Source organism: Malania oleifera, chromosome 6, assembly GCF_029873635.1.
Source record: "Malania oleifera isolate guangnan ecotype guangnan chromosome 6, ASM2987363v1, whole genome shotgun sequence".
NCBI classification, from domain to species: Eukaryota; Viridiplantae; Streptophyta; class Magnoliopsida; order Santalales; family Ximeniaceae; genus Malania; species Malania oleifera.
Window position 1 is genome coordinate 72039952 of NC_080422.1, and position 27203 is coordinate 72067154.

General features: G+C 35.7%; 2 protein-coding genes across 2 annotated transcripts; both read left to right on the forward strand.

The window, feature by feature from the left end:
• The first annotated feature begins 234 nt into the window (after positions 1-234).
• LOC131157965 (gamma-glutamyl peptidase 5-like) lies at positions 235-1583 on the forward strand. The gene is made up of 3 exons (XM_058112450.1): positions 235-717; positions 873-1220; positions 1335-1583. Exons 1-3 carry the CDS (start codon positions 391-393, stop codon positions 1449-1451), a joined length of 792 nt encoding a protein of 263 aa, XP_057968433.1. The 5' UTR covers positions 235-390; the 3' UTR covers positions 1452-1583.
• Positions 1584-24922: 23339 nt separating this feature from the next.
• Positions 24923-26406, forward strand: LOC131157609 (gamma-glutamyl peptidase 5-like). The gene is made up of 3 exons (XM_058111894.1): positions 24923-25411; positions 25567-25914; positions 26029-26406. The coding sequence occupies exons 1-3, from the start codon at positions 25079-25081 to the stop codon at positions 26143-26145; spliced, it is 798 nt and encodes a 265-aa protein (XP_057967877.1). The 5' UTR covers positions 24923-25078; the 3' UTR covers positions 26146-26406.
• Positions 26407-27203: the final 797 nt, after the last annotated feature.

Below are 27203 nucleotides of genomic sequence, written 5' to 3' on the forward strand. Positions count from 1 at the left end.
AGGAAAATATATTTTTTTTCACGCTTGTAGGACCCAAAAATTTTCATTCGACTACATACTTCGGATCTTAAATTCAGAAAAAAAAAAAAAAAAAAAATTATGTATACATCAGCCATGCACCAGTGAACGTCGTAGAAAGCCCACCCAAGAGAAATAATCAACTAAATACAATGGCCGCAGCCAAGCCAAGCAAATCCTTCAACTATAAAAGGACCATCTCTCCTATTCCATTTCGCACTCCTCAGCTAGCATTAATTACTTCAATTCCTTCCATATCTACCCACACAGCAAACACAATCTCTCTCTCTCTCTCCCTCTCTCTCTCTCTCTCGTACGTACTGTAATTCCTTCTCCTTTCTAGCCTAGCTAGCCAGAGATACATATATCGATATGAAGATTAAAGCAGCAGGAGCAGGGAAGAGGTACGCTCTTCTGCTGGCAGCGCATGACTCTGAGTATGTGAAGAAGGCGTACGGCGGATACTTCAACGTGTTTGTAGCGGCGTTTGGGGAGGATGGAGAGCAGTGGGATTTGTTCAGAGTGGTGGAAGGAGAGTTCCCCCAACCGAACGACCTTCACAACTACGACGGCTTCGTGATCAGCGGCAGCCCCTTCGACGCCTACGCCAATGACCACTGGGTCCTCAAGCTCTGCTTTCTACTCCAAATCCTCGACGTCATGGAGAAGAAAATCCTCGGGATTTGCTTCGGTCACCAGGTACCAAACTATATATATATATACCCTTTCGCTTTTGTTTATGTTTCTGCTTAATTTTGTAATTAATTGTCTCTGTTTTCCTCTTGTTTATTGTCTTGTGTTTTTTGGGGCGCTAGCTGCATGGCTAAAAGAAATGGTTTAATTTGTGTGCGCAGGTGCTGTGCAGAGCTCTGGGAGGAAAAGTGGGAAGGGCGTACAGTGGATGGGATATTGGGCTGAGGAAAGTGAGAATGGCGAGGAAGGGTGATCTGGCGGGTGGACGCAGTAGCAGCTTCCTGGATGAGGTGGACGAAATTCCACCGTCGCTTTCCATCATAAAGTGCCATCAAGACGAGGTGTGGGAGGTTCCCATGGGCGCAGAAGTGGTGGCATTCTCAGATAAAACTGGAGTGGAGATGTTCACCCTGGGAGACCACATTCTTGGGATTCAAGGTCATCCTGAGTACACCAAAGACATTCTCTGCAACCTCATCGATCGTCTCCTCTCTAATGGCTCCATTGAGGTATATATACATACTTAATTAATTCAATTAATTTACTTAAATTAATCATCTGTTTAATTAAAGTATTTATTGTATGCTATACTGATGATCATTGTTGCTGATTAATGGCAACAGAGGGGTTTTGTGGAAGACGCCAAATCGAGACTGCAGAAAGCGGAACCGGACAGAAAGTGTTGGGAAAAGCTGTGCAGAAGATTTCTTAAAAGAAAAATAAATCAGCCTGCTTTTTAATTGAATTGTATTTTTCGCCGTGGCATAAACGGGGCTCCCATGTCATTCCCTTCGGTTTATTCATTTTCGTCGCTGAAATTGTACTCTTATTCTGATCTTCATGAAACGGCCAACGCATACGCACGATTACCACAATCATGTCTAATTATACATTGTGTACACAGCAAATTGTTCCTTTTTTTCTGATAGGGATGATGTGCAGCTCATATTCTCACTCAACATTAATAAAACCTTTTTGTTCAATTTTAATTTAATAGTGTTGTGTGAATAACCTATTGGTTATTCTAATTTTTAGATTTTAATCAATTATAAATAAACCGCAATAAGAATCTGATTTTATCTAAGTAGTAACCACACCCACACCTAAACTTGCTTATTTCAACGTATGCTTGTGCTTCTACATCAGCTCATGAATCACCATTAGCACCTATCAAAAGATCATTTCGGCAATCCACTAAACCAACATATTTACAGGATTATGCTTGTGCTGCAACACATGTTTCTAGGGCAGCTTATGATGCGGCTGATGGACTCACTTATTCCCATTTAGAATCTCCCTATCATTCATATCTGTTGGCAGTTAATTCTTTACCTCAAGAGCCACAATTTTTCTTCCAAGTTGTTCAAAATCCTTTATGGAGATCAGCAATGGACAAGGAAATTCAGGCTCTTGAACAGAATCAAATTTGGGAACTTACCACATTACCTCTTGGAAAAACTCCTATTAGGTGTAAGTGGGTATATAAGATTAAACTAAATTATGATGAAATAGTGGAAAGATACAAGGCCAGATTTGTGGCTAAAGGGTATACACAACAAGAAGGCATTGATTTTCTTGAAACATTTTCTCCAGTTGCTAAGACAATAATTGTTCGAGTACTTCTTGCTTTAGCAGCTGCCAGGTGTTGGCCTCTTCACCAATTAGATATAAACAATGCTGTTTTACATGGGGATTTACATGAAGAAGTATATATGTCATTGCCTCCTGGTTTTCATAGTAAAAGGGGGCCTTCAATTGCTTCTTCTTCCTCACAATCATCTAATACTGTTGTCTGCAAGTTGCTTAAATCTCTTTATGGTCTAAGACAAGCTTCATGACAATGGTATACAAAATTGTCATTTGCTATTCAACAACTTGGTTTTGTTCAATCGACTGCTGATAATTCTCTTTTTGTTCATGCCAAAGGTTCCTTATTCACAGCTTTATTGGTTTATATGGATGACATGATTATCACAGGAAATGATCCCATTTATGTAGCAAATTTAAAGTCAGTTCTGGATGCTAAATTTGGAATTAAAGATCTTGGATCACTTAAGTTCTTCTTAGGACTTGAAATTGCTAGAGGAAAAAGGGGAATAAGTTTAATTCGAAGAAAGTTTGCTTTAGAAATTTTAAAGGAAACAAGTATGATGGGTTGTAAACCTGCTAAGTCTCCAATGGAACACCAATTAAAATTGTCAAAGGACAATGGTGAACTTCTATCAGATTCAGGCAAGCATAGAAGGCTCATAGGAAAATTAATGTATTTAACACTCAGCAGACCAGAAATTACATATGCTGTGAAAAAAGCTAACAAAAATTCTGTAATACATCAAGGGGACACCTGGACAAGGAGTTTTATTTCCTAGTGGTTCAGATTTACAATTGAAGGCATATTGTGATGTTAATTGGCTGGATGTCCAGATACAAGGAAGTCTCTTGCTGGGTATTGTGTTTTTCTTGGAGATGCTTTGATTTCTTGGAGATCAAAGAAGTAATCAATGGTATCATGATCTTCAGCTGAAGTTGAATATAGATCTATGGCAAGCACCACCTGTGAAATTATTTGGATTTTATTTTTACTAAGAGATTTACAAGTTAAGCATGAAAAATCAGTTTTACGTTACTGTGACAACTAGGCAGCATTGCATATAGCTGCAAATCCAGTGTTCCATGAAAGATCAAAACATATAGAAGCAGATTGTTATATTGTCAGAAACAGAGTTCTAGATGGTACAACCAAAACTTTTCATGTTGCATCCAAAAATCAATTGGCTGACATTTTTACTAGGGCATTTGGTGTAGACAACTATATTATAATGATCAAGAAGCTGGGATTGATTAATATCTTTGCTCATCAAGTTGAAAATTCGGATTGTACTTTGGATGATCAAGCAGCAAGAGCTTTGCTTTTGAGGAAGGGTGCTAAACTTAATGAGCTAATCACTGATGTTGATAATACAGGAAATGTTGGTAATGCTGGGGTGTTAAGCTTAGTGAAAGGAAAATCAGTGATTTAAGAACAGAGCATGGAAGATGAAGATCTGCTGCCTGTGATATAATTTTTATAACCATGGGTAGTTTTAGTGAAATATTTGTAACAGTTTTTTTCAACAGAAAATTTTTTAGATGCTATATTAAAAACGATGGAAATAAATACAAGTACACAGATTTACCTCTCTTGGCTTACCGATCTCCTTTGAAAATTAGCTCAAGAAACAACCCAAGAAAACCCCCCCTTCACACCTACGAAGAGCCCTAGGCTTCTTCCTATCTTCCTCCCTGATTTCCCTCAAAGAAACCCTCCCAAGACCTAGATCTGTGCTTACCTTCTCCTTACCCGTGCGTGAACCACCACTGGAGGCTAGAGATCCCCAACGCCGAACAACCCTCCTCTTGTTGTCCCCTTCTCTCGTGCGCTGCGACTGAAAGATCTCCCTCGGCTGGCGACGACTCTCAAGTTGCTGGTCTCTCTCTTTTTCTCGTGAAGGCTCTCTCGGCTAAGAAAGGGAAGATGTCTTCGCTGCGCTGCGATTCTTCTGAAGCTGCCAAAAAAGAAATAAAAACCCCCCCTCCCTTGTTGTTTTTCCATTTACAATTAGTTACAGATAAATTACATCAATGCCCCCCCCCCCCCCAAAAATAATAAAAGTGTAAAAAATTGCTACTGGATCTCTAAAGAATGGATGGCCTGGATTCCTTCAAGCCTGACACACCAACAATTCTCTAACTTGGTAAGCTTGTGACCCTTGCACCTCCTTAGCTTCTCCTATGGCGGTTCCAGTAAAACAAACACTAGCAACTTCCAAAGTTAACCAAGTTTGAACAATGTTCAAACTTGGATTTAGGTACTGCTTTAGTCACCATATCAAAAGGATTATCCTTTGTTGGAATTTTCCTTACTTCTATTTCCCCACTAGAAATAATATCCCTCACAAAATGCAACCTAACATCTATATGTTTGGACCTATCATAATAAACATGATTCCTAGCCAAATGAATAGTGTTTTGATTGTCACAATAAATTATAACGGTTCCACTATACATTCCTAACTCTAGACACGATCCTTTTATCAATATAGCCTCCTTGAAGGCTTCAGTCATTGCAATATATTCAGCCTCCGTGGTAGACAAGGCTACCACCGACTGCATATGTGATTTCCAACTAATAGTACTACCTAAAAAAGCAAAGACCATACTAGACAAAGACTTCCTGGTATCTAGATTTCTAGCATAGTTAGAATCTACATATCCTTTTAATCCTATTTCACAATGCATATCCCTTTTTCCAAATATTAATCCTTATTGTTTTGTTCCAGACAAGTATTGAAAAAATTGTTTCAAAGCATGCCAATGTGGTTTTCCAGGTTTGCTTATAAATCTACTTACTTGACTTACAGCATAAGATAGATCAGGTCTAGAACATACCATAACATACATTACACTACCAACCATACAAGCATAAAGTATTCTATTTATAAACAGTGACTCATTTTCAGTTTCAGGACACTATTTTCTAGACAATTTAATATGCTGTGCAACAAAAAAAGAAGTAGATTTAACATGACTCATTCCAAATCTTTTTAACACCTTTGAAATATAAGACTTTTGAGACAAGTAGAGAAGCTTTTTATTTCTTTCTCTAGTTATTTCCATGCCAAGTATTCTTTTAACAGGTCTTTCATTTCAAATTCAGATTTAAGCATGCATTTAACTTTATTTAACATATCCAAGTCTCCACAAGCAACTAACATGTCATCAACATATAATAGCAAATATATATGACATTTATGACATGATTTAGAATAAACACAGCCATCATAATTGCTTCTATAGAAATCATTTTGAATCATGTAAGAATCAAATCGTTTATATCATTGTCTAGGTGATTGTTTCAGCCCATATAAAGATTTCTTTAATAAACTTATATGATTTTTATTCATTTCTCTATCAAAACCCTCAGGAGGTTGCATACAAACTGTTTCTTCTAAAGTACCATGCAAGAAAGCAGTTTTAACATCAAGTTGTTCCAAATGCAAGTCATGTATAGCAACAAAAGATAATAGAATTCTAATTGAACTATGCCTCACAACAGGGGAAAATATTTCATTATAATCTACCCCTTCCCTTTGTGTAAATCCCTTAGCCACTAACCTAGTTTTATACCTAGGTGGTTCAACTCCAGGGATTCCCTCTTTCCTCTTAAAGATCTACTTGGATCCTATAAGTTTCTATTTTTCCGGTCTAGGTACCATCACCCATGTCTTATTCTTGTTTAGATACACCACTTCTTCTTGCATTGCAAGAATTCATTTTTCAACCTTTTTACTATCCATGTCCTCTCTAAAAGTCCTAGGCTCCACCTCAATTTCTGTTTTAGTAACAGAAAGAGCAAAAGTTGCCATATTAGCTTTCCCATACCTTTGAGGAGGTCTTATGGCCCTCTTCTGCCTATCTTGTGCTAGAAGGTAGGTTTTACTTAATTCAGAGGTTTCTGGTTCTGAGGTTTGCTCCTCAAAATCTGTAACATCTGTTTCTAAATGGCTATGAGAAGTGGAGGGCTGCTCCACCTCAAGCTGCAGGTCACTAGTATCAGAGTGTCTAACACTTTCGTCTAAATTTTCTAGTTTTCTCCCCATTTTAGTTTCATTAAAAACTACATCCCTACTAATAATACATTTTTTATTTTCAGGTTCTGTAACCTAGAGCTTATAGCCTTTAACTCCCTCTGGGTATCCCACAAAAATGCATTTAATAGCCCTAGGCTCTAATTTATTAGTTTTAATGTGAGCATAGGCTAGGCACCCAAAACCTTTTAAACACTAATAATTAGCAGGTTTACCCGACCAGATTTCTTGAGGGGTTTTAAAGTTTAGAGTTGAGGAAGGACACCTATTAATAAGGTATACAGTAGTGGTCACCGCCTTTGCCCAAAAGGTCTTGGGCAGACCTGAAGTGGTAAACTTGTATCTTACCCTTTCTAGAATAGTCCTAATCATCCTTTCAGCTAATCCATTCTGTTGGGGAGTACCCCTAACAGTCCTATGTCTAGTAATGCCCTCAGCTTTACAAAATTACGAAAATTCATTTGACAAGTATTCTAATCCATTGTCTGTTTTTTAGTGTTTTAACTTTTCTGCCAACTTAAGTTTCAATTAAGGTTTTCCATTCTTTAAACTTTTCAAAAGTATCACTTTTATGTTTTAGAATATAAACCCATACTTTCCTAGAAAAGTTATCTATAATTGATAGAAAATACTTAGAACCACCATGAGAACTAACCGTAGCAGGCCCCCATAAGTTTGAATGTATGTAATAAAGAGTTTGTTTTGTGGTGTGAGTGAACTTCTTAAAACTAACCCTAGTAGACTTACCCAAGACACACTTCTCACAGAATGACGATTCCTTAAGTTTCCTATCCCCAAACAGCCCCTGTTTCTCTAGCTCCTTTAGGCCCTATTGGTTAACATGTCCTAGCCTCTTATGCCACAAGGAAACTTTATTTTCTACTTATGATTGATAGGTGAAGCCTCACCAATCACTGTCTTTCCTACCAAGGTGTACGGCCCATTCTTTAGCACCCCTTTCATCACTACCAGTGAACCTCTACATACTCTTAGGCTACCTTCTTCAGACTTAAACGTGTACCCTGTCTTATCTAAGCTACTAAGAGAAATCAAGTTTCTCTTCAGCTCAGGTATGTACCTCACATCTCTTAGCACTCTTTCAATCCCATCATGCATCAGAAGCCTCACTATCCCAATACCCTGTATTTTACATGACTTGTTGTTTCCTAGGACATCATGACCTCCTTCTAAGCATGTAAAGGACACAAACCAGTTTTTCAATGGACACATGTGGAAGGAACATCTGGAATCTAATATCCATTCTTTTCCCAAACCTTTCTCATAGATGTTCAACACTTCTGCACTATCATACCCATCTAAAACTACAACTTCCTTACCCTTTGATTCAGAGGTGGTGACATTGACAACCTTTTTCCTTTGAGGGTAGCCCCTCTTAAAATGCCTTTCCTTGTGACAGGCAAAACACTTTAGTGCTTTGCTTTAGACTTTTATCTAGACCTCTTGCCTTTTCCTTTCTTGCCCCCCTTTTTAGACCTACGTCTCACATTTAACCCTTCCCCTGACCCTGATTTAGACTCAAACTTAGTGTGCAATTCCCTAGAGTGCAAAAATACTTGCACGTCTTCTAAAGTCAGCCACCCTCTCCCATACATCATAGTTTCTTTAAGATTTTCTTATGTGGAATCAAGAGAACTCAATAAAAGAATTGTCTGGTCTTCTTCATCTATACTAATATCAATATTAGCATGATCCAAAAGAATTTTATTAAATTTATCTAAATGTTCATCAATAGATGTTCTAGGGGTCATTCTAAAGGTATAAAGCCTAGTCTTCTTATGGAGTCTATTTGTTAGGGATTTTGTCATGTACAAACTTTCTAGTTTTGACCAAACTCTAGCTGTCGTATCCTCATTGGCAACTTCCCTAAGCACTTTGTCTCCTAGGGACAAGATAATGGCACTATGTGCCTTTTGGAGGATTTCGGGTTTCACTTTGTCGATGGAGGGTAAACTTAGTTTCCCCTCTTGTGAAGTGGAAGCTCCCTGTTTTTCTCCAAGAAGAGCCTCCTCAAGCCCCTGCTGTACCAAGATGACACTCATCTTAATCCTCCATAAACCAAAGTCATTTTTTCCGGTGAATTTTTTTATTTCAAACTTATCAGTCCCCATCACATAGCTAGGCTCTTATACCACTTTTTTGTGAATAACCTAATTGCTTATTCTAATTTTTAGATTTTAATCAATTATAAACAAACCAAATAAGAATCTGATTTTATCTAAGCAGCAACCACAACCACACCTAAACTAAAACCTGCTTATTTCAACGTGTGCGGGTGAGTCAAGCCTGACCAAGAAAAATCTTTATTCACCAACCAATATTCAACAAAGACACAATAAATTCAGAAAAATATAAGCATGCAAAATCACAAACCATAAGAACACATTTATGTGGTTCCGCCCAAAAATTGGCCTACATCCATGGTAAGAACTCACCTTCGGAGATGCTATATTAAAATGGTGGAAATAAATACAAGTACACAAATTTACCTCTCTTGGCTTACCTGTCTCCTCTAAAAATCAGCTCAAGAAACAACCCAAGAAGATCCCTCTTCGCACTTGCAAAGAGCTCTAGGCTTCTTCCTATCTTCCTCCATGATTTTCCTAAATGAAACCCTCCCAAGACCTAGATCTGAGCTTCCCTTCCCCATACCCATGCGTGAACCTCCGCTGGAGGCTAGAGATCCCCAACACTGAACCACCCTCCTCCTGCCGTCTCCTTCTCTCGTGTGCTGCCGCTAAAATATCTCCCTCGGCTGGTGACGACTCTCAGGTTGCCGGTCTCTCTCTCTCTCTCGAGTGAAGGCTCTCTCGGCTGTGAAAGGGAAGACATCTCCGCTGCACTACGATTCTTCTAAAGTTGCCAAAATAGAAATTAACCCCCCCCCCCGCCCCTCTTGTTTTTCCATTTACAATTAATTATAGGTAAATTACATGAATGCCCCCCTCTGTAAAGACCCGAAAATTTAAAAGGATTAAAATAATTTAGAAAAAAAATAAATAAAATAACAGATAAATAAAATAAAAGGAATGGCGTGGGAAAAAGAAAAAAAAAATTTAAAAAAAAATTAAATTAAATTAAGATGAATTAAATAATTAGTTATTAAATTAAATATTTTTACATTGGATTAAAAAAAAAACCTAATTGAAATAAGAATATATATATATATATATATATACATATATAGTAGGTTATTATATATATAAGTAAAAGATAAGTTTTATATATATATATATATATATATATATATATATATATATATATATAAAGTAATCTGAAGAGATAAGAAGGAAGAAAAAAGAAAGAAGAAAGAAGAAAGAAGAAGAAGAAGAAAGAAGAAAGAAGAAGGAGGAGAAGCCTCACACAAACCAACCCCCCCCTGCTCTGAATATTTTTTCCTGCCAGCCACCTCTGTCTCCATCTCTCTCTCTCTCTCTCAATTATTCGGTAAGTTTGGGATGGATCGGGAAACGGAAGGTGCCGTTGGAATCTTGATTCCACTGCCGACATTTCTACTAGAGTATATTTGTCGTGGGAACAACTTAGGCCCTACTTTTGGGGAAAGGTAATTTTTTCTCATTTTCTCAATTTCGCTGTTAATATGTGGTTAAATCGACGAACGGACACCACCATGGGGTCCTAGTCGTCGTCGTCATTTTGGCGTAGGTTTCAATTGGGGTTTTCTAGGCCCACCTCCAAAGCGAGAGTGAGATTTGGGAATTTGGCTAAATTTAAGGGTATTATTATTTATTTAAGAATTATGGTCCTAGGAAATATTTAAATAATATTTTATTCAGAAATAATTTATTGGAACTAGGAATTTAATTTCAGGGTCCGAGTGAGTGCCACAAGTATTTTTCGGAGTCCCTGTTGGCGTAGTTCAAGAAACCAGGTAAGGGGAAAATTTATATATTAAATCAGGTTTTTCATGAATTAAAAATGATTATGTGTTATTTATGTATATATATATATATATATATATATATATATATATATATGTTTTTATGTGGGTTTAAAATTCTAGCCATGAAATTTATGTTTTCTGAACTTAGGATTATCGATATAGTTATGTATGTGTGAAAGTAAACGAACGAAAGTGAAAGGAATTTTCTAAGGAATTATGTAAGAAATGAATTGTATTTTGAGTATATAAATGTAAAATGTGGGTTGGCCTATTTTACAAGAATATGTATGAATTTTACTAGTTAAATTGTGTGACATGAGAATATGTGCAAATATATGTTAAATGTACGAGATGCAGGTTAAGTAAGTAAAGCAATGAGAATAAAATGTGATATGGACAATGCCTATGTATGTTAAATGCAACCATGTAAAGGTACGACAGCTGAAAACTGGGTTAGCAGATCTAGCTCATTTCTATGTGGATTAACTTATGACAGCTAAAAGGAGCCGTGTTAGATTCTAGCACATTTCTATGTGGACTAACAAATGATGGCTAAAGAGCGGCTGTAGTACAAAGGAATGAAATTAAAATATTATGAAATGAAATGATAAGGAATGAAAATGCAATGAAATGAAATGTGAAATGTGAATGATACAAATGGGAAAGAGTCACTTAAAGTGAAACACAAGGAAATGTTAAATTATGAACATGAAGAAATGTGAATGATTTAATAATGATAGAAAGAATGATGTATTATGATATTAGGAATATTTATGTATGTAGAACATGTTACGATTGGGTGAGGCATACTCTTCGCCTGAGGGCTTGCTGAGTAAGGCGAGTGCACTAATAGCTTCAGATGTGGTAGTAGCTGCATAATGCACTAGGGCAGAGGGAACCTACTTGTATGGGCGGGTAGAATTACCCATCCTTAGGGCCTTTGTCGGTAAACTTTTGTATGAACTGTGTGAGTACGAGATTAATTTATCACTTGAGGGCTTATTGAGTAAGGTGAGTGCCCTGGTATGCTTTAGTTGTGACCTTTGGATTGTCAAATGTATCAGAGCAGAGGGGTGCTACTTGATGGGTGGGTAATCAACCCTATCCTCGGATAATCTCGTGGGTTAAACATTTGCATGTGTTTGATTAGGATTAGAGAATGATTTTGGAAATTATGTTTAGGATTTTCAAATGTTAAATATTATGTTATATATAAACTCATGTTGGCCATATACTGTTTTAATATATGGTTTCTTCTCTTATTGAGATGTGTCTCACTTGAATATGAAATTATCTTTTTCAGGATTTCCTCGAGATCGGGCTTTAAAAGTTCGAGGTTTTTATAGCATTATTGGGGAATAGAAAAAGAAAATGGTATATTTCTATGTTAATTTTAGGATGCAAATATTTATGTTTTACGTCCTTATATTTTAAGTCTGTGGAGAAAAGAAAGTTTGTGAACATACTGAAATGTTTTGGAGATATATGTAATTATGGAAATACAGGTGTTGAATGATATTATGGTCTATGGATAGAACTAGGAAACTCTGGTATTATTTGTATGATTGAGGTTCATAGTTGTGTTTTCTGCTGTGTATGTATGGTTTAATTATGGAATAACCGAGATTTTATCAGGTATAACGCGCCGGACCTGGGTTAAAGGGTTCGGGGCGTTACAACCCCCCCTTCCCCCCCCCCAATAACAAAAGTGTAAAAAACAGTCGCTGGATCTCTAAAGAATGGATGACCTGGATTCCTTCAAGTTTGACACTCCAACAAATAGAATGGGAATTTTCTACATAGATGTTCTTGAGAGTGTCTTCAACTTTTTTTTTCTTCTTTTAGCGATTCATAACTGTTCTTCTCTATAATTGTTCTTTTCTTCCCAACTCAACCACACTATAAGATATCTTTTCAAACAATAAACAAAATAAATATGTTGCAAGGAAGTAATGGTATTATATGTATGTATTTATTCATAACTTAATTTTTTTTATTTCTTTAAAAAATAAAAAATTAATTGTAATTTTATTATAAAAAAAATTTATTAAGGATAGGTTTTATGTTTTATAGTGTTAAAATGTAGCAACATTTTTAAATAATAATAAATAAATAATGCAAGGAGACGTAACCATTGGGAGATTGTTGCTTGCAATCAGTGAGTAATGAAAGAAAAATATTATCATTTAAATATTTATTTGTAATCAGTGAGTAATGAAAGAGAAGTCATATTATTTAAATATTTAACATGAAAAATTAAACCAAGGTGATGCATTCAAAAATGCCTATATATCTTCCTCCTGGTAAAACATTTTGCCCAGTCATAATGACCTCATCAATTATAGAGCTACTTTGGTATATATCTTCACTTTACTGGCGCATATGCAAATTTTGAATTTGGAAGGAATATACAAAAATTTTAAGCCTGGGTAGAATGTGAATTGGAAGATAAATAACCTCTTATGGTAGGTGGTGGCGACTCACCTACCATGGTAGGTGCCGGTGGCTCACCTACTATGGTTGTCGTTCACACTGGTGGCCGTCATTCACCAACCGTAGCTGCCATTCACACTCGTAGTCGTCGCTCACCTATTGTGCCCACTATTCACACTGGATAGGCCATATTGTCTGGGGGGTGTTGCCCCTGATCCCCCCCACCGGTGGCATTGCCCTCGAACCTCATGGCTCAAAGGGGAATGCCTTTTGTCTTCATAGTACCATTACGGTCTACACTTTGATCTCACCTAAGTCATATGTCAGGTAAGTGTGTCAATCAACTCATGGGAGGTAGGCATTAATCTTGCACATACATACACCAACACCCCCCTCAATGTCTACCTAAGCTCTTGGATCAATACCGAAAGCATCACGATGCTTCTGGAAGTCAGATTTACCCAAGGATTTAGTGAAGATATCTGCATGATTATCTTCTATTGGGCAATACTCCTTCTCAACAACCTCATTCTCAATGAATTCTTGTATGCAATGATACTAAATCTCAATGTGCTTGGTTCTTGCATGGAATGTTAGATTCTTACTGATGGCTATGCAACTTTGATTGTCATAGTGAATTAGAGTTGCGAAATTTATTGTCATTCCAATATTAGTAAGAAGTATTCTTGTCCAAAGAGCTTCACATGATGTGAGACAGGCTGACTTGTACTCGACTTCTATGGATGATAACAACATTGTTGACTGTTTTTTTCTTATCCATGAGATAATTCCATTCCCAAAGAGAAAAAAATATTTAAGAAACTAATTTTATAGAACCAATATCTCTTGCCCAATCAGAGTCACAATATCAAATTAGGGAGTTCCTTGATTGATAAGAGATGCCAAAATGAAGAGTCCCTTTTATATACTTCAAGACACTCATTCCAGCCTTCTAGTGAATTTCTCGTAGCTTATTTGCAAATTTACTTAGAATGCCAACTACAAAACTAATATCAGGCCTTGTGTTGCATAGGTTCACTAAACTCCCAATTAGGCTTATGTGCTTCGTATCAACTAATGGAGAGGGATCTTCAAAGGAGAGCTTAATATTTACTTCCATTGAAGTAACCAATTAAGTGCATTCTACCATCCCAAATGCCTTCAATAACTCTTGAGCATATCGTTGCTGAGAAATAAGGATCTCTTATGGTTGTTGCCACACTTGAATGCCCAAGAAGAAGTGGAGTAGCCCCAAGTCTGTCATCTCAAATTCTGAGCATAGGCCTTCTCAATTTCTGTTGATCTTCTCCTCATGGTCACCTATAAGTACAAGATCAATCATCTACGTCTAGTACAATTATTACATACATCTTATTCTCTTTCAGGTATATATAAATTTGCATCAGAGGTACTTCTACAAAATCAATAATTGGTAAAGAATGAATCAATCCTCTGGTACCAAGCTTTGGGGGCTTGTTTTAGCATATACAAGGTTTTCTTTAACCTACATACTTTTTTGTCCAAATTTGACAATTCAAATCCAGGTGGTTGCATCACATAAATTTTCTCTTTAAGATGACCATTGAGGAATGCTAACTTGACGTCCATTTGGAATAACACCCATCTTCTGTGTGCAGTAGTAGCCAAAACTAGACCAAATTGTTGTGAGCTGTTGGTGCAAATGTTTTAGTAACATCAAAACCTTCCACCTGAGAGAATCCTTGTGCAACAAGGAAAGCTTTGTACTTCTTTAAAGTACCATCAGCTTTATATTGTACCTTCCATATCCTCTTCGTGCCGATTACCTTCCTATGAGGGGATCCACAGTCTCCCAAGTATCATTTTTAGTGATACTTTCATATTTAGCTTCCATAGTCGTTCTTCATTTTGGATCAGCTAGCGCCTCATCTAGGCAACTTGGTTCCTTAACAGTACTAATTATTTCAGCCATTAAGAGCATATTTACCAAGTGTTCTGCTGATCGTTGTTGTTCCTCAATTCCTTTCGACTTACAGGTTCTGGATTGCCTTCATCAAAGAGTTGTTGTACCTAGCTAGGGTGTGGCTTCTGAATAGGTGTTACTGGTACAATAGGTTAGTTTTGAATTTCTTCATCATCCACCTTAATTTGTTGCTTCGAATGAGGCATTTTGTGGGTTACTTTATCAGTTGATGATAAAGTGGGCCGATCTCTATCTCCCACTGAGTGTGGTCCTTCATCAAATACCATATCTCGACTTGTGATGATCTTATTGGCCTCTACATCACACAGATGATATGCCTTTGACTTTGTACTATATCCCAAGAATATGCACTTTCGACTCTTGTCATCTAACTTTCTTCGAATTTCACCTAGAACATTCATAAAACATTTGCAACTAAATGTTTTAAGATGAGAAACTGAGGTTTCTTGCCAGAGTTAGCTTTGTGAGGTGTTTTGTTCCCCAAAGCTTTAATGAAGTATCGGTTGAGAATATACACAGTTGTATTAACAACTTCTGGCCAAAATGATTTTGGAAGATCTTGTGCCTTCATCATTGCTCTAGTCATCTCTATCATAATGCGATTACGGCGTTCCACAATGCCATTCGTTGTGGAGTATGTGGTGCCGCCAATTGGTGCCTAATGCCAAATGCACTGCAATAACTGTTGAACTCCCCTGAGGTAAACTAGGCTCCTCAATCTGTTCAAAGTTTCTTTAACTGTATACCTGTCTCATTTCCAACAAGTTTATGCCACACTTTAAATTTTACAAGAGCCTCAGCCTTATCATGAAGAAAATACCCCCATATCTTTGTACTATAATCGTCGACTAAAAGCATAAAGTATAAATATCCTCCTAGTGCAGGAGTAGTTATTTTACCACAGAGATTTACATGTACTAGCTCTAGAGGAAGCTTTGATTTATTGTTGCTATCTTGTGGAAATGACATTCGATGTTGCTTGCCTAACATACAAGCTTCACAAGGCTCTACAATATCAACTACTATAGGCATATCAGCCACCATTTCCTTTTTCTACATCTCCTTCAAAACTGCATAGGAGATGTATCCAAACCTTTCATGCTAAAGCCTGCTAGTTGTATCACTAGCTGATGCGGCAAGCGCCACAAAATCATACAGGTTATTCTTTCAAATACCTTTGCTCACAATGCTGTCATTGCTATCAATGATATTAGCTTTTATTTTCATAAATTGCACTTTATAGTCGTGGTTAGTGATAACAGCTACAGATAAAAGATTTTTCTTAATTTGAGAAACATAAAGGACGTTTGAAAGAGTTTTACCTTGGAAATTCATGGTCTTTAAGGAAATGGATCTAGTGCCTCTACTGGACACTTTGCATTATTTCTGACAATCACATTCATAGGTTCATGTAGAGGCTTTAGGGAATCATACCAACCCTTTTTGCTGGTCATGTGTCGGGAAGCTCCACTGTCACGTACCCATGAGCAATATCTTGGTACTATTTGAGAAGTTGAGCACATTTCTTCTCTCACCATGAAAAGATCTAATTCTGGTTCAGCATAGTTTGCTACCTATCTGACATTCCACATAGGCTTCAAAATGCCATTATTTTCATCGTGGATATGTTTTGGGCAATCCTTGGCCACATGCCCCTTTCTTTTGTAGTAGTAGGACATACAAAAAAATCTCTTCTTGTTCTTTCCATTATTCTTTTCATCATTATTGTCCTTGCCTTTGATTCGCACGGTGAAAGCACTACTACCATCATTTTCTCTTGTTCTCAGCCTCATCTCCTCCTATAGCAGTAAAGCACAATGTTAGAAATGGTGTAATCCAAGAAGGGGGTGATTTAGGTAGTTAAAAAATTTAGGATAATACTAAAACAATTTTAACAACGGTTTGGGCAAGTGATTTAAATACGCACAAGAAAACCAATCAATATTCACAATAAATATAAGAAAATATAAATATGCTCAAATTATAGAGATTAATGAAGAAAGAATAAAACATGGATTTTTACAAGGTTCGGCTATACTCGCCTACGTTCTTGCTTCAAGAAAATTGATCACTTAAGAATTTTTGTAGTGACCTGAAGAATAATAGCATTTTTAAATATTAGAGGGAGAGAAAATAGAACTAGAAACAGAAGGAGGCCGTAGACTTCGTCGACGACATTGCATTTTGGAGATAATATTAAATAATCAAAATTTCAGAAATTGCCAAGCTTCGTTGACGAACATAGGGTTTCGTCGACGAAAGTCTTTAGAATTTCATTGACAAACATAGGGTTTCGTCGACGAGAAAATACCAAGAGATGGTTCGGGCTGCTCTGAATTTCGTCGACGAACACAAGGCCTCGTCGATGAATTTTGTGAAGGGCTCATCAACGAACACAGGGTCTCGTCGACGAACCTAACTCTATAAATAGTGGAAAATCAGGATTTTTTCATTCACTCTCTGCTCTCTCTCTCTCTCTCTCTCCTACGACTCCCTCTCCCTTCTCTCTTCATTTCTGGTCCCACCGGTCGCCAGATCGATGATCCGAAGCTACCACGATGCTCCTGGTAGAGTTTTCTACGCATCTACAGGAGTGGATCGTAGGGAAATCAGAGTTGGAAATCATCCCAAATTTGGGGTAAGGCATTTTAGTCTCCCTTTGGCCTTGTGGTAGTTAGAGATAATGTTATAGACAGAAAAATACTGATATTTAGTTCTGACAAATATTGGTTTCAGGGTGTTTTGTAGGAAGCCCTACGGGTATCGAGTTAGAGTACAGTAGGGGCTTTTCGGAGTTAAGGTAAGAGATATATGCTATGCTAGGAAATTTCTAAATATTATGCAGTGTATTTATTTACGAAAATTATGTATTACAATATGGTGTGGCTTGAGTATACGTATACAATATGGGAGTATGTTTTATGAACTGTAGATTCATGATTTTATGTATTTCAGTGCTATGATTATATGAATTACAGTATCATGATTTTACGGATTTTATTACCATGATTATATGAATTACGGATATAGTATTATGATTATGTAATTCCAGTACTATGATTTACAGAGTTTAAAGCATGTCATGTTTTCTATTACCATAACATACAGAGTATACAGACAGAGCATTTACAAAGTATATATATAGACAGTTATACAAAGGTAGCATCGAGATGCTACAGTTACAGTATTTATAGAACAGAAAGAAAGCGTTATGGTAATTTTGAAAACATGATGAAAACAGTGAAAGAGTATATACGAATATGTATATAGTATCAGACTCTGTTGGACCATACAGTTTACAAAGTACGGTACCGTAGCTACATGTAGCATACAGTTTACAGAATGCAATCGCCTATTCAGATAATAGGCTGTAGGTCGATTGTATAGTGCCCTTGACGTGGACAGGCTCCCCATCAGATATGGGTAGAGGTGGGCAGATCGACCGAGGGAGTATAGTGATTTACCTGGTCGGCTAGCCAGTGTAGATCCCGCCTACGGGCCGCACAACCCTATCATGAGGGGTTAAATCATGACATACAAATATCCACAGGGGAAGCTTTACAGTTATTATTATGTATATTATGATTTACAAAGACAAGGAAATTACTTATGTATGTTAGAAGTATTTCGAATATTAACTTAAATACAGATGTGTTAAATGACATGAAATTGGTAATGAATATCATGATTTATACTGTACTTATAGATCCGGATGTACATGATTATATGGAAATGGATTTTTATGATATGATGACTCATTTGCCACACACTAGTAATGACATATATCGCCTTACTGAGCATTGGCTCATCCCAGTTGATTTAACATTTTTCAGGTGATTCAGGTAGGCAAGCAGATCAGGCTCGCAGGTAGAGGGGCATCTGTAGTGCCCTGACAGTAAAGTGAGTATAGTGGAAGATTTTTGTTTACCCCAGCTAGCTAAGGGTATTTTTGGGAAAACAGTGTTATGTGTATATTTTGGGGAAAGTGGTAGTACTCTGGTATTGGTTTTTGTATTGTGTATATACTTTCATATGGTTATGTCTATGAGATATGCTTCTTGCTGCTTAGGTTATTAATGTGATATCAGAGTATGTTAATTATTACAATGAAAAAAAAAATCATGTTAATTAAGCAGGTCTTTACAATTTCACTATCCACTCTTTTAATAGGTGGAGCCACCTCCCTCCTTCACTTGGCGGAGAAGTCTTTACAATCCCTCCTTATAAGTGGAGATGCCTTTACAATCCCTCCTTGTAGGCGGAGATACCTCTCTAAGACATATCCCCTTGCTTGGCGCGATTCACACCTAAACCGTCGTTTGTAGAAATAAAAATCAAATGGTACACAATAAATGCTCCTCAATCGAGCTAATGAGTACAAAAAGAATGGCTCACTATTACACTCTCAAAAGATTATGAATGAAGCTCAAAGGGTATCTATAAGGTGAGCACTTGAAGGATGAATAATGAAATTACAAAGTTCTTGAGAAATATTTTCAACAAAGGATCAGAAACTTGGATTTAGATTATGGCAGTGTATCTCTATTTTTCTTGTTCCTAAAACAAGTTAGAAACCTTGTATTTATAGCCAAAATGGCCTACTAGCTACTTTATGACTATTGGGGGTTGAAAATAAAAAAATATTTTGAAAACTAGCCGTGTTATGGCCATTACGATGCTTTTATCGAGAGTTCTGGTTGACTAGGCCAAGGGTTTGGTTGACTGGATTTTGAGTTTTTCGCTACAGACACTCTTCAGTATTTCAGTCATAATGTTTTCTATACAACTCCAAAGTGGACGTCTTGGCATCAAAAGAAAGCTAAATGAACATCACACAACTTGCATGTTGAACACTTTTTAAGATGAGAAGTGATTGATTAATAAAATTGATCATCAATGCGGCGGCAGAAACATGAAGGATTTGGAAAAACTTGTTTTGAGGTTTTTCATTCAAAAAAAAAAAAAAAAAAAATTTAACACTTTGCAATAATTTTTGCACATTTGTAAAATAATTTTCAACACTTTTAAACAATTTTTGCACATCTTAAAAATAATTTTCAACGGAATATAGAGTGCCTAGGGTCCAACTAAGGTCATCTATGAGCTTCTTCACATAATCAATGAAAGTGTACTTACATAGGTCCTATTTGCAAAATACATGAAATAAATTCTTTAAATTCTTCAAGCTTGGACTTCATGTGTTCCATAGTCATAGTCTTCAAGTTTGATCTTTATAAGCTCCAATGTTCATAACCAAATATCATCCTCTTGTACACTTCATCGCTTTCCAATTTGCACCTATTATCGTGCTTAATACCTTAATCCTTGTAAACATACTTAGTAGCATAATTAGACTTCTTGATTTGTCATTATCAAAACAGGATGAAACCTAGAAAAACCAACAATATCCCCCTTTTTGATGATGACAAACAAGAAGCAAAATGAGGTAGCCTTGATAAGGCTCCCCCTCACAATATACATAAACATAAGAATAAGTAATGTAAAGAATGTTAGGCATATTGAGATTAAGACTTAGAATTCTTCAAGTTATAGTCGTTTAAGCTCAATTTTAACCAGCTTTCAAAATGTATTTTCTTATTAATTCCCTCAAATTTAACCATCATAAACTTCCCTTTTTGAATTTGAATTCAAAAGTATAATCATAATGCGCATAGTTCTCCCAAATTTGATCATATAATCATTTTGCTCATAATTCTCCCCCTTTTGACATCAACAAAAGGTTCAATAGAAATCAACGTACAAGTATATTTTTTACATTTTGCTCCAAAAATTCTCCCCCTTAGGACATCAGCAAAAGGTGTAATCTAAACACGATATCTTCAAAAATTACAGTAAGACTTTAGAAGAATTTTCAACTATTTCCATCATGACATAAATTTCAATTTCATAATACTTATAATACCACATGTCATGAATGCTTTTGATCTTCCATATTTTGGCTAGAGTTTTTATTCTTTTGATTTTATGAATAGATAAGATTTCTATTTTTGTTCCAAGTTCTTTCTTGCCCTCAATTTTCCATTTTGTTCAAAATCTCTCCCTTTTGACATCATCAAAAGGCGCTAGGAACTATACTAGTTGTATACGTCAAAATAATCTTTCAGTCAAGCTTTGATGTAATGGATTTATTTTGGATGCATTATTTGTAAAACAATTATACTTAATATGGATCATGTCATTCTTATAATCCAAAACCAGTATGATCAACCATATAGAACATAAATGCATCAAAAATCTAATATAAAGTCATATTCGATGTTCATGAATCCTTAAGAACAACCATATATATACTTGAATCCATAGAAGTTATATATGATATTCATGATCTCAACATGCAAAGCAAGTCTAATATGATGTTTATAAATTTATAGTAAGTTCAATGTAAAGTTCTTTCCCCTAGGATGAAGCTCATGCTCCCTTGTATATTCTTCCACAAAGAATTTATACGCACATATATGCATTTTCTACCAAGGATGAAGTTCATTTATTCATCCATCATTTAGCATCTCACATAATATAACACAAGCTGCATGCATCAACCTATTCAACTATTCAGCATGCAATTTCCATCATAATAGCATCCATCCGAATATTATCCATCTAGTATGCAATAGTTTTCATATGACTATCATTCAGTATACTATTACCTGCATATAATGCTATAACCATCATCCAAGCTATCAAGTCCATACTCAATTAGTATACATTAACCATGACTATTACCTACATATAGTGCTATAACCATCATCCAAGCTATCAAGTCCATACTTAATTAGTATACAATAACCATGACTATTACCTGCATATAATGCTATAACCATCATGCAATAGCTATCAAGTCCATACTCAATCAATATGCAATAACCATGCAATAACCAACATTAACTATCCAACATGCAATATTATCCCTAAAAATGATCTGCATCCAGCATGCAGTAGCTGTATATATACAATGATCTGCATCCAGCATGCAGAAGCTATAGGTATTCAATAATGAGAATATTCATACAATTGTCTTCATTGAGCATGCAGAAGCTTTTACCTTTTATAAATATTCAACCAATCAATATGCATTTCACAAGGTTTGCAATAATCAATGTCCAGCATGCAATTTCAAAATATGTCATCAATTATATTCCTTTAATATTCACATGATGTTTTCAAAAAGCATCTATTCATACATACAAAAAACAAGTGTTTGCAAAAAGTGATAATATAACAACAAAGGGTTTCAAGGCACAACATCATATAGACAACAAACTCCCCCCCTCCCCTCAATATCAGCTGACTCACAATCTAATCAGCATAACATTCTCAATATGCATCAATCAGCACAACCATTCATATGATTATAACAAACCATATATATTAAAAACAAAATGTTTTCAAAACAAAATATATTCACATAATATGTTCTCCCCCTAAACTTAAGCTATCCCTCAATCTAGTCTTAATCGGCTACATCTTCTCCTTCTTTTTGTATTTTATTTTACTTTCTCCTTTTGATCTAAGATCATTCATTCTAATATTTTGTTCAAAATTCTCCCCCTTTTTATCTCAAAATAAGATTTCCATTTTTCAGGACTACATATAAAAACTCCATTTTTGTTTAAATTTTTCCCTTATCATCAAAAGGATTCTAATTCTCCCAACTTATTTGTTTACTTTGTCTAATCTCCTCAATTAAAATTTTGAATATTCACGTGAGGAGTAAGGGATTTTAAAACCCAAGTAGCATCGATTTCATAAAACTTGAAATCCTTATGGGATGCAAAGACAAGTACCATATGCAAATGATTTTTCAATTTAGTTTCTGGTGTGTAGGGAATAATGATCCTTTTTGGAGCTTTCCTTTGCAAACGTCCAACGAATGATAAGAGTTGGTAAATCTAGATGTTTGCTAGCGTATAGACACCACATAACGAAGCAATCAAGATATTGTTAGAATCGGAGGAGTCCAAAGGTATGCTTGATACACATGGATGAGCACCAACTTGACCCAAAAGTTTAAGCCTATTAGATCTTAGACTACACCATGTATATAAACACCCATTAAATACTCACTTTTTCCAATGTAGGACGAACTTCACAAGTGGAATTCTCAACAATCTCCCCCTCATTTGTGAGTTCCAACTGCTCCCCCTTGTACGGAAACTCCAGCACATGTGAGTTCCAACTGCTTCCCCTTGAACAAAAGTCATCTTCTCCTTTACGGAACAAATTCTACAATAGTTTGCTCTAGTGGGCCGTCTAACGTATCTCGGATTGTTTTCCAAATGACGCCTCCAAACCAATCCTAGCTCCTACGTCTTGACCCTATTTTGATCCATCTTGACAGTTTAAATGATCCTTCTTAGCCTCGGTCACACACTACCACACCTAGAGTTATGAATCGTCAACTCTGATACCACTTGTTAAACTCGGAGGGGTCCAAACGTATGCTTAATACACATGGATAAGCACTAACTTGACCCAAAAGTTTGAGCCTATTGGGTTTTGGACTACACCATGTATATAAGTACCCATTAAATACTCACTTTTTTCAATGTGGGACGAACTTTACAAGTGGAATTCTCAAAAGATATGACACGCGATCTCAAGATCCACTTCTAGAAGAATATTATAATATTATATGAGATAAATAGGTGGATAAACGCGGTCCCTGCACGTGCCTATTTTGGGCGTGAAACCGTGTGTATTCCACTGCTAATAGTTTAATGGATAGGGCCCACTCATTTTCCTTCAACCCTTTCACGTGGAAAAAGGCTTCGTCTGCTGTCAGCTCAGTCCCTTTCTTACTGCATCACATAAAATGTATTAAATATTATTCATGAAAACTTGAACTTGGTAATTTTTCTTTAAAAAATTAAATAAAAGTATGATTTTGAATTAAATGTTCTTCAAAATATCTTAAACATACATTTTTTTTCATTAAAATTCATATAACTTGAAATTCGTGCCATAAAATTATATTTTTAAATATATACTATTACTATTTATGCTCAAATTAAAGGGTTATTCACTTAAAATTTGTATTTTTTTCTTTCGATCAACGATTTTATTGGACAAAAAAAAGTATTTTTTAGTATATTAATTAATATTTAAAATAAAAAATATAGATTAACATGACTAAATATTGAAAAAAATAATTGACTAATGACATGTAAAATCAATTTTTTTTGTTTATTAATCTATTACATATTTTATTTCTATCTCACTTTCTTTGATAACCAAATATATAAAAAAAATTAATTACTTTATTTTTTGTTCCTTTCTTCTTAACATTTTTTTTATGAGTTCCAAGCAACAACTAAACATATAGAAAGTTTAGCATATGGAGGGTTCAAGGGGGTCTCTTGCCATGAATCATCCATACGTGAAAGGCAAAGCCTCTGATATGGGAAAGATTCGAAGGTATGTTCGATATATATAATATCACTATATTGTTGTGTAAGAATATTTTGAAGATCTTTGCATGGAGATCGTATATGTACTTACAATCAATGGTTGAAACTTTTTAGTATGATCTATTTGGAACTTAAAAAACATTAGGAGAAGATAAATGTGAAAGAATTCACTTTTCATGTCAAAAATAAAAAATAAAAAAAAATTTACTTTTTTTTTTTTTTTGTAGTAATTAATTTTTTAAGTAAAGTGATTATGTACCCGTATGCGTGTATAATGATAAAGTAATAAATATAAATTTTATTTTATATAACAATGACATCTAATTTTATTAATCTTTAATCATATTTGATCAAATTTTCATTCTTAGGTCTTAATAGCATTTGGTGGGAGAAAACAAATATAATGGAAATTAAAAATTATAACCATTTCTTTTTAAAATCTTTATAGAGTTAAGAGAAAGGCTCATTTTTTGAAGACTAATTTTTTTTTTCAACTTCCAGTTTTCAAAGAATTACTAAAATATTACACTATGTCATGTTTTTCAAAGTTTACATAAAAGTATGAAAAATATTTTTAAAAATAATTTGTTATAAGTTCTAACCTTTTTGAAAAATGAGAAGTATTAATAGGAAAATAGCGTACTTTCTGATGAACTTTCATATATATATATATATATATATATATATATATATATATAAATATTATGTATACATCAGCCATGCACCAGTGAACGTCGTAGAAAGCCCACCCAAGAGAAATAATAAACTAAATACAATGGCCGCAGCCAAACCAAGCAAATCCTTCAACTATAAAAGGACCATTTCTCCTCTTCCATTTTGGCACTCCTCAGCTAGCATTAATTACTTCAATTCCTTCCATATCTACCCACACAGCAAACACAATCTCTCTCTCTCTCTCCCTCTCTCTCTCTCTCGTACGTACTGTAATTCCTTCTCCTTTCTAGCCTAGCTAGCCAGAGATACATATATCGATATGAAGATTAAAGGAGCAGGAGCAGGAGCAGGGAAGCGGTACGCTCTTCTGCTGGCAGCGCACGACTCTGAGTATGTGAAGAAGGCGTACGGCGGATACTTCAACGTGTTTGTGGCGGCGTTTGAGGAGGATGGAGAGCAGTGGGATTTGTTCAGAGTGGTGGAAGGAGAGTTCCCCCAACCGAACGACCTTCACAACTACGACGGCTTCGTGATCAGCGGCAGCCCCTTCGACGCCTACGCCAATGACCACTGGGTCCTCAAGCTCTGCTTTCTACTCCAAATCCTCGACGTCATGGAGAAGAAAATCCTCGGGATTTGCTTCGGTCACCAGGTACCTAACTATATATATATACCCTTTCGCTTTTGTTTATGTTTCTGCTTAATTTTGTAATTAATTGTCTCTGTTTTCCTCTTGTTTATTGTCTTGTGTTTTTTTGGGGCGCTAGCTGCATCGCTAAAAAAAAATGGTTTAATTTGTGTGCGCAGGTGCTGTGCAGGGCTCTGGGAGGAAAAGTGGGAAGGGCGTACAGTGGATGGGATATTGGGCTGAGGAAAGTGAGAATGGCGAGGAAGGGTGATCTGGCGGGTGGACGCAGTAGCAGCTTCCTGGATGAGGTGGGCGAAATTCCACCGTCGCTTTCCATCATAAAGTGCCATCAAGATGAGGTGTGGGAGGTTCCCATGGGCGCAGAAGTGGTGGCATTCTCAGATAAAACTGGAGTGGAGATGTTCACCCTGGGAGACCACATTCTTGGGATTCAAGGTCATCCTGAGTACACCAAAGACATTCTCTGCAACCTCATCGATCGTCTCCTCTCCAATGGCTCCATTGAGGTATATATATATACTTAATTAATTCAATTAATTCACTTAAATTAATCATCTGTTTAATTAAAGTATTTATTGTATGCTATACTGATGATGATTGTTGCTGATTAATGGCAACAGAGGGGTTTTGTGGAAGACGCCAAATCGAGACTGCAGAAAGCGGAACCGGACAGAAAGTGTTGGGAAAAGCTGTGCAGAAGATTTCTTAAAGGAAAAATAAATCAGCCTACTTTTTAATTGAATTGTATTTTTCGCTGTGGCATAAACGGGGCTCCCATGTCATTCTCTTCAGTTTATTCATTTTCATGGCTAAATTTGTACTCTTATTCTGAACTTCGTGAAAAGGCCAACGCATACGCACGGTTACCAGTTTCCACAATTATGTCTAATTATACATTGTGTACTCTGCAAATTGTTCCTTCTTTTCTGATTGGGATGATGTGCAACTCATATTCTCACTTAACATTAATAAAACCTTTTTGTTCAATTTTAATTTAATAGAATGGGAATTTTCTGCATAGATGTTCTTGAGAGTGTCTTCACCTTTTTTTTTTTTTTTTCTCTTTTAGCGACTCATAATTATTCTTCTCTATAATTTTTCTTTTCTTCCCAGCTCAACCACACTATAAGATATCTTTCCAAACAATAAACGGAATAAATATGTTGCAAGGAAGTAATGGTATTATATGTATGTATTTATTCATATCTTAATTTTATTTTTATTTTTTTAAAAAAATAAAAAATTAATCATCATTTTATTATATAAAAAATCTATTAAGTATAGTTGGTATGTTTTACAGTGTTAAAACGTAGCAACATTTTTTAAATAATAATAATTAATAAATAAATAAATAATGCAAGGAGCCGTAACCATTGGGAGATTGTTGCTTGCAATCAGTGAGTAATGAAAGAGAAATCTTATCATTTAAATATTTACTTGTAATCAATGAGTAATGAAAGAGAAGTCTTATCATTTAAATATTTAACGCGAAAAATTAAAGCAAGGTGATGCATTCAAAGATGCCTATATACATATATATATATATATACTTCCTAAATCAATTATGGAGCTGCTTTGCTAGCATATATCTTCACTTTAAAAAAAAACATTAATTGAACTAAAAGTAATCTAATTTTAGTGAGGCATATGAAAACTTTGAATTTGGAAGGATTACACAAAAATTTAAGTCTGGTTAGAATGTGAATTAGAAGATAAATAACCTCTCTGATGGGTGGAGAGGAACGCTCAGTCACTGGTTGTGATTGAAACTCAGTGAGAATAAATGCACAATAAC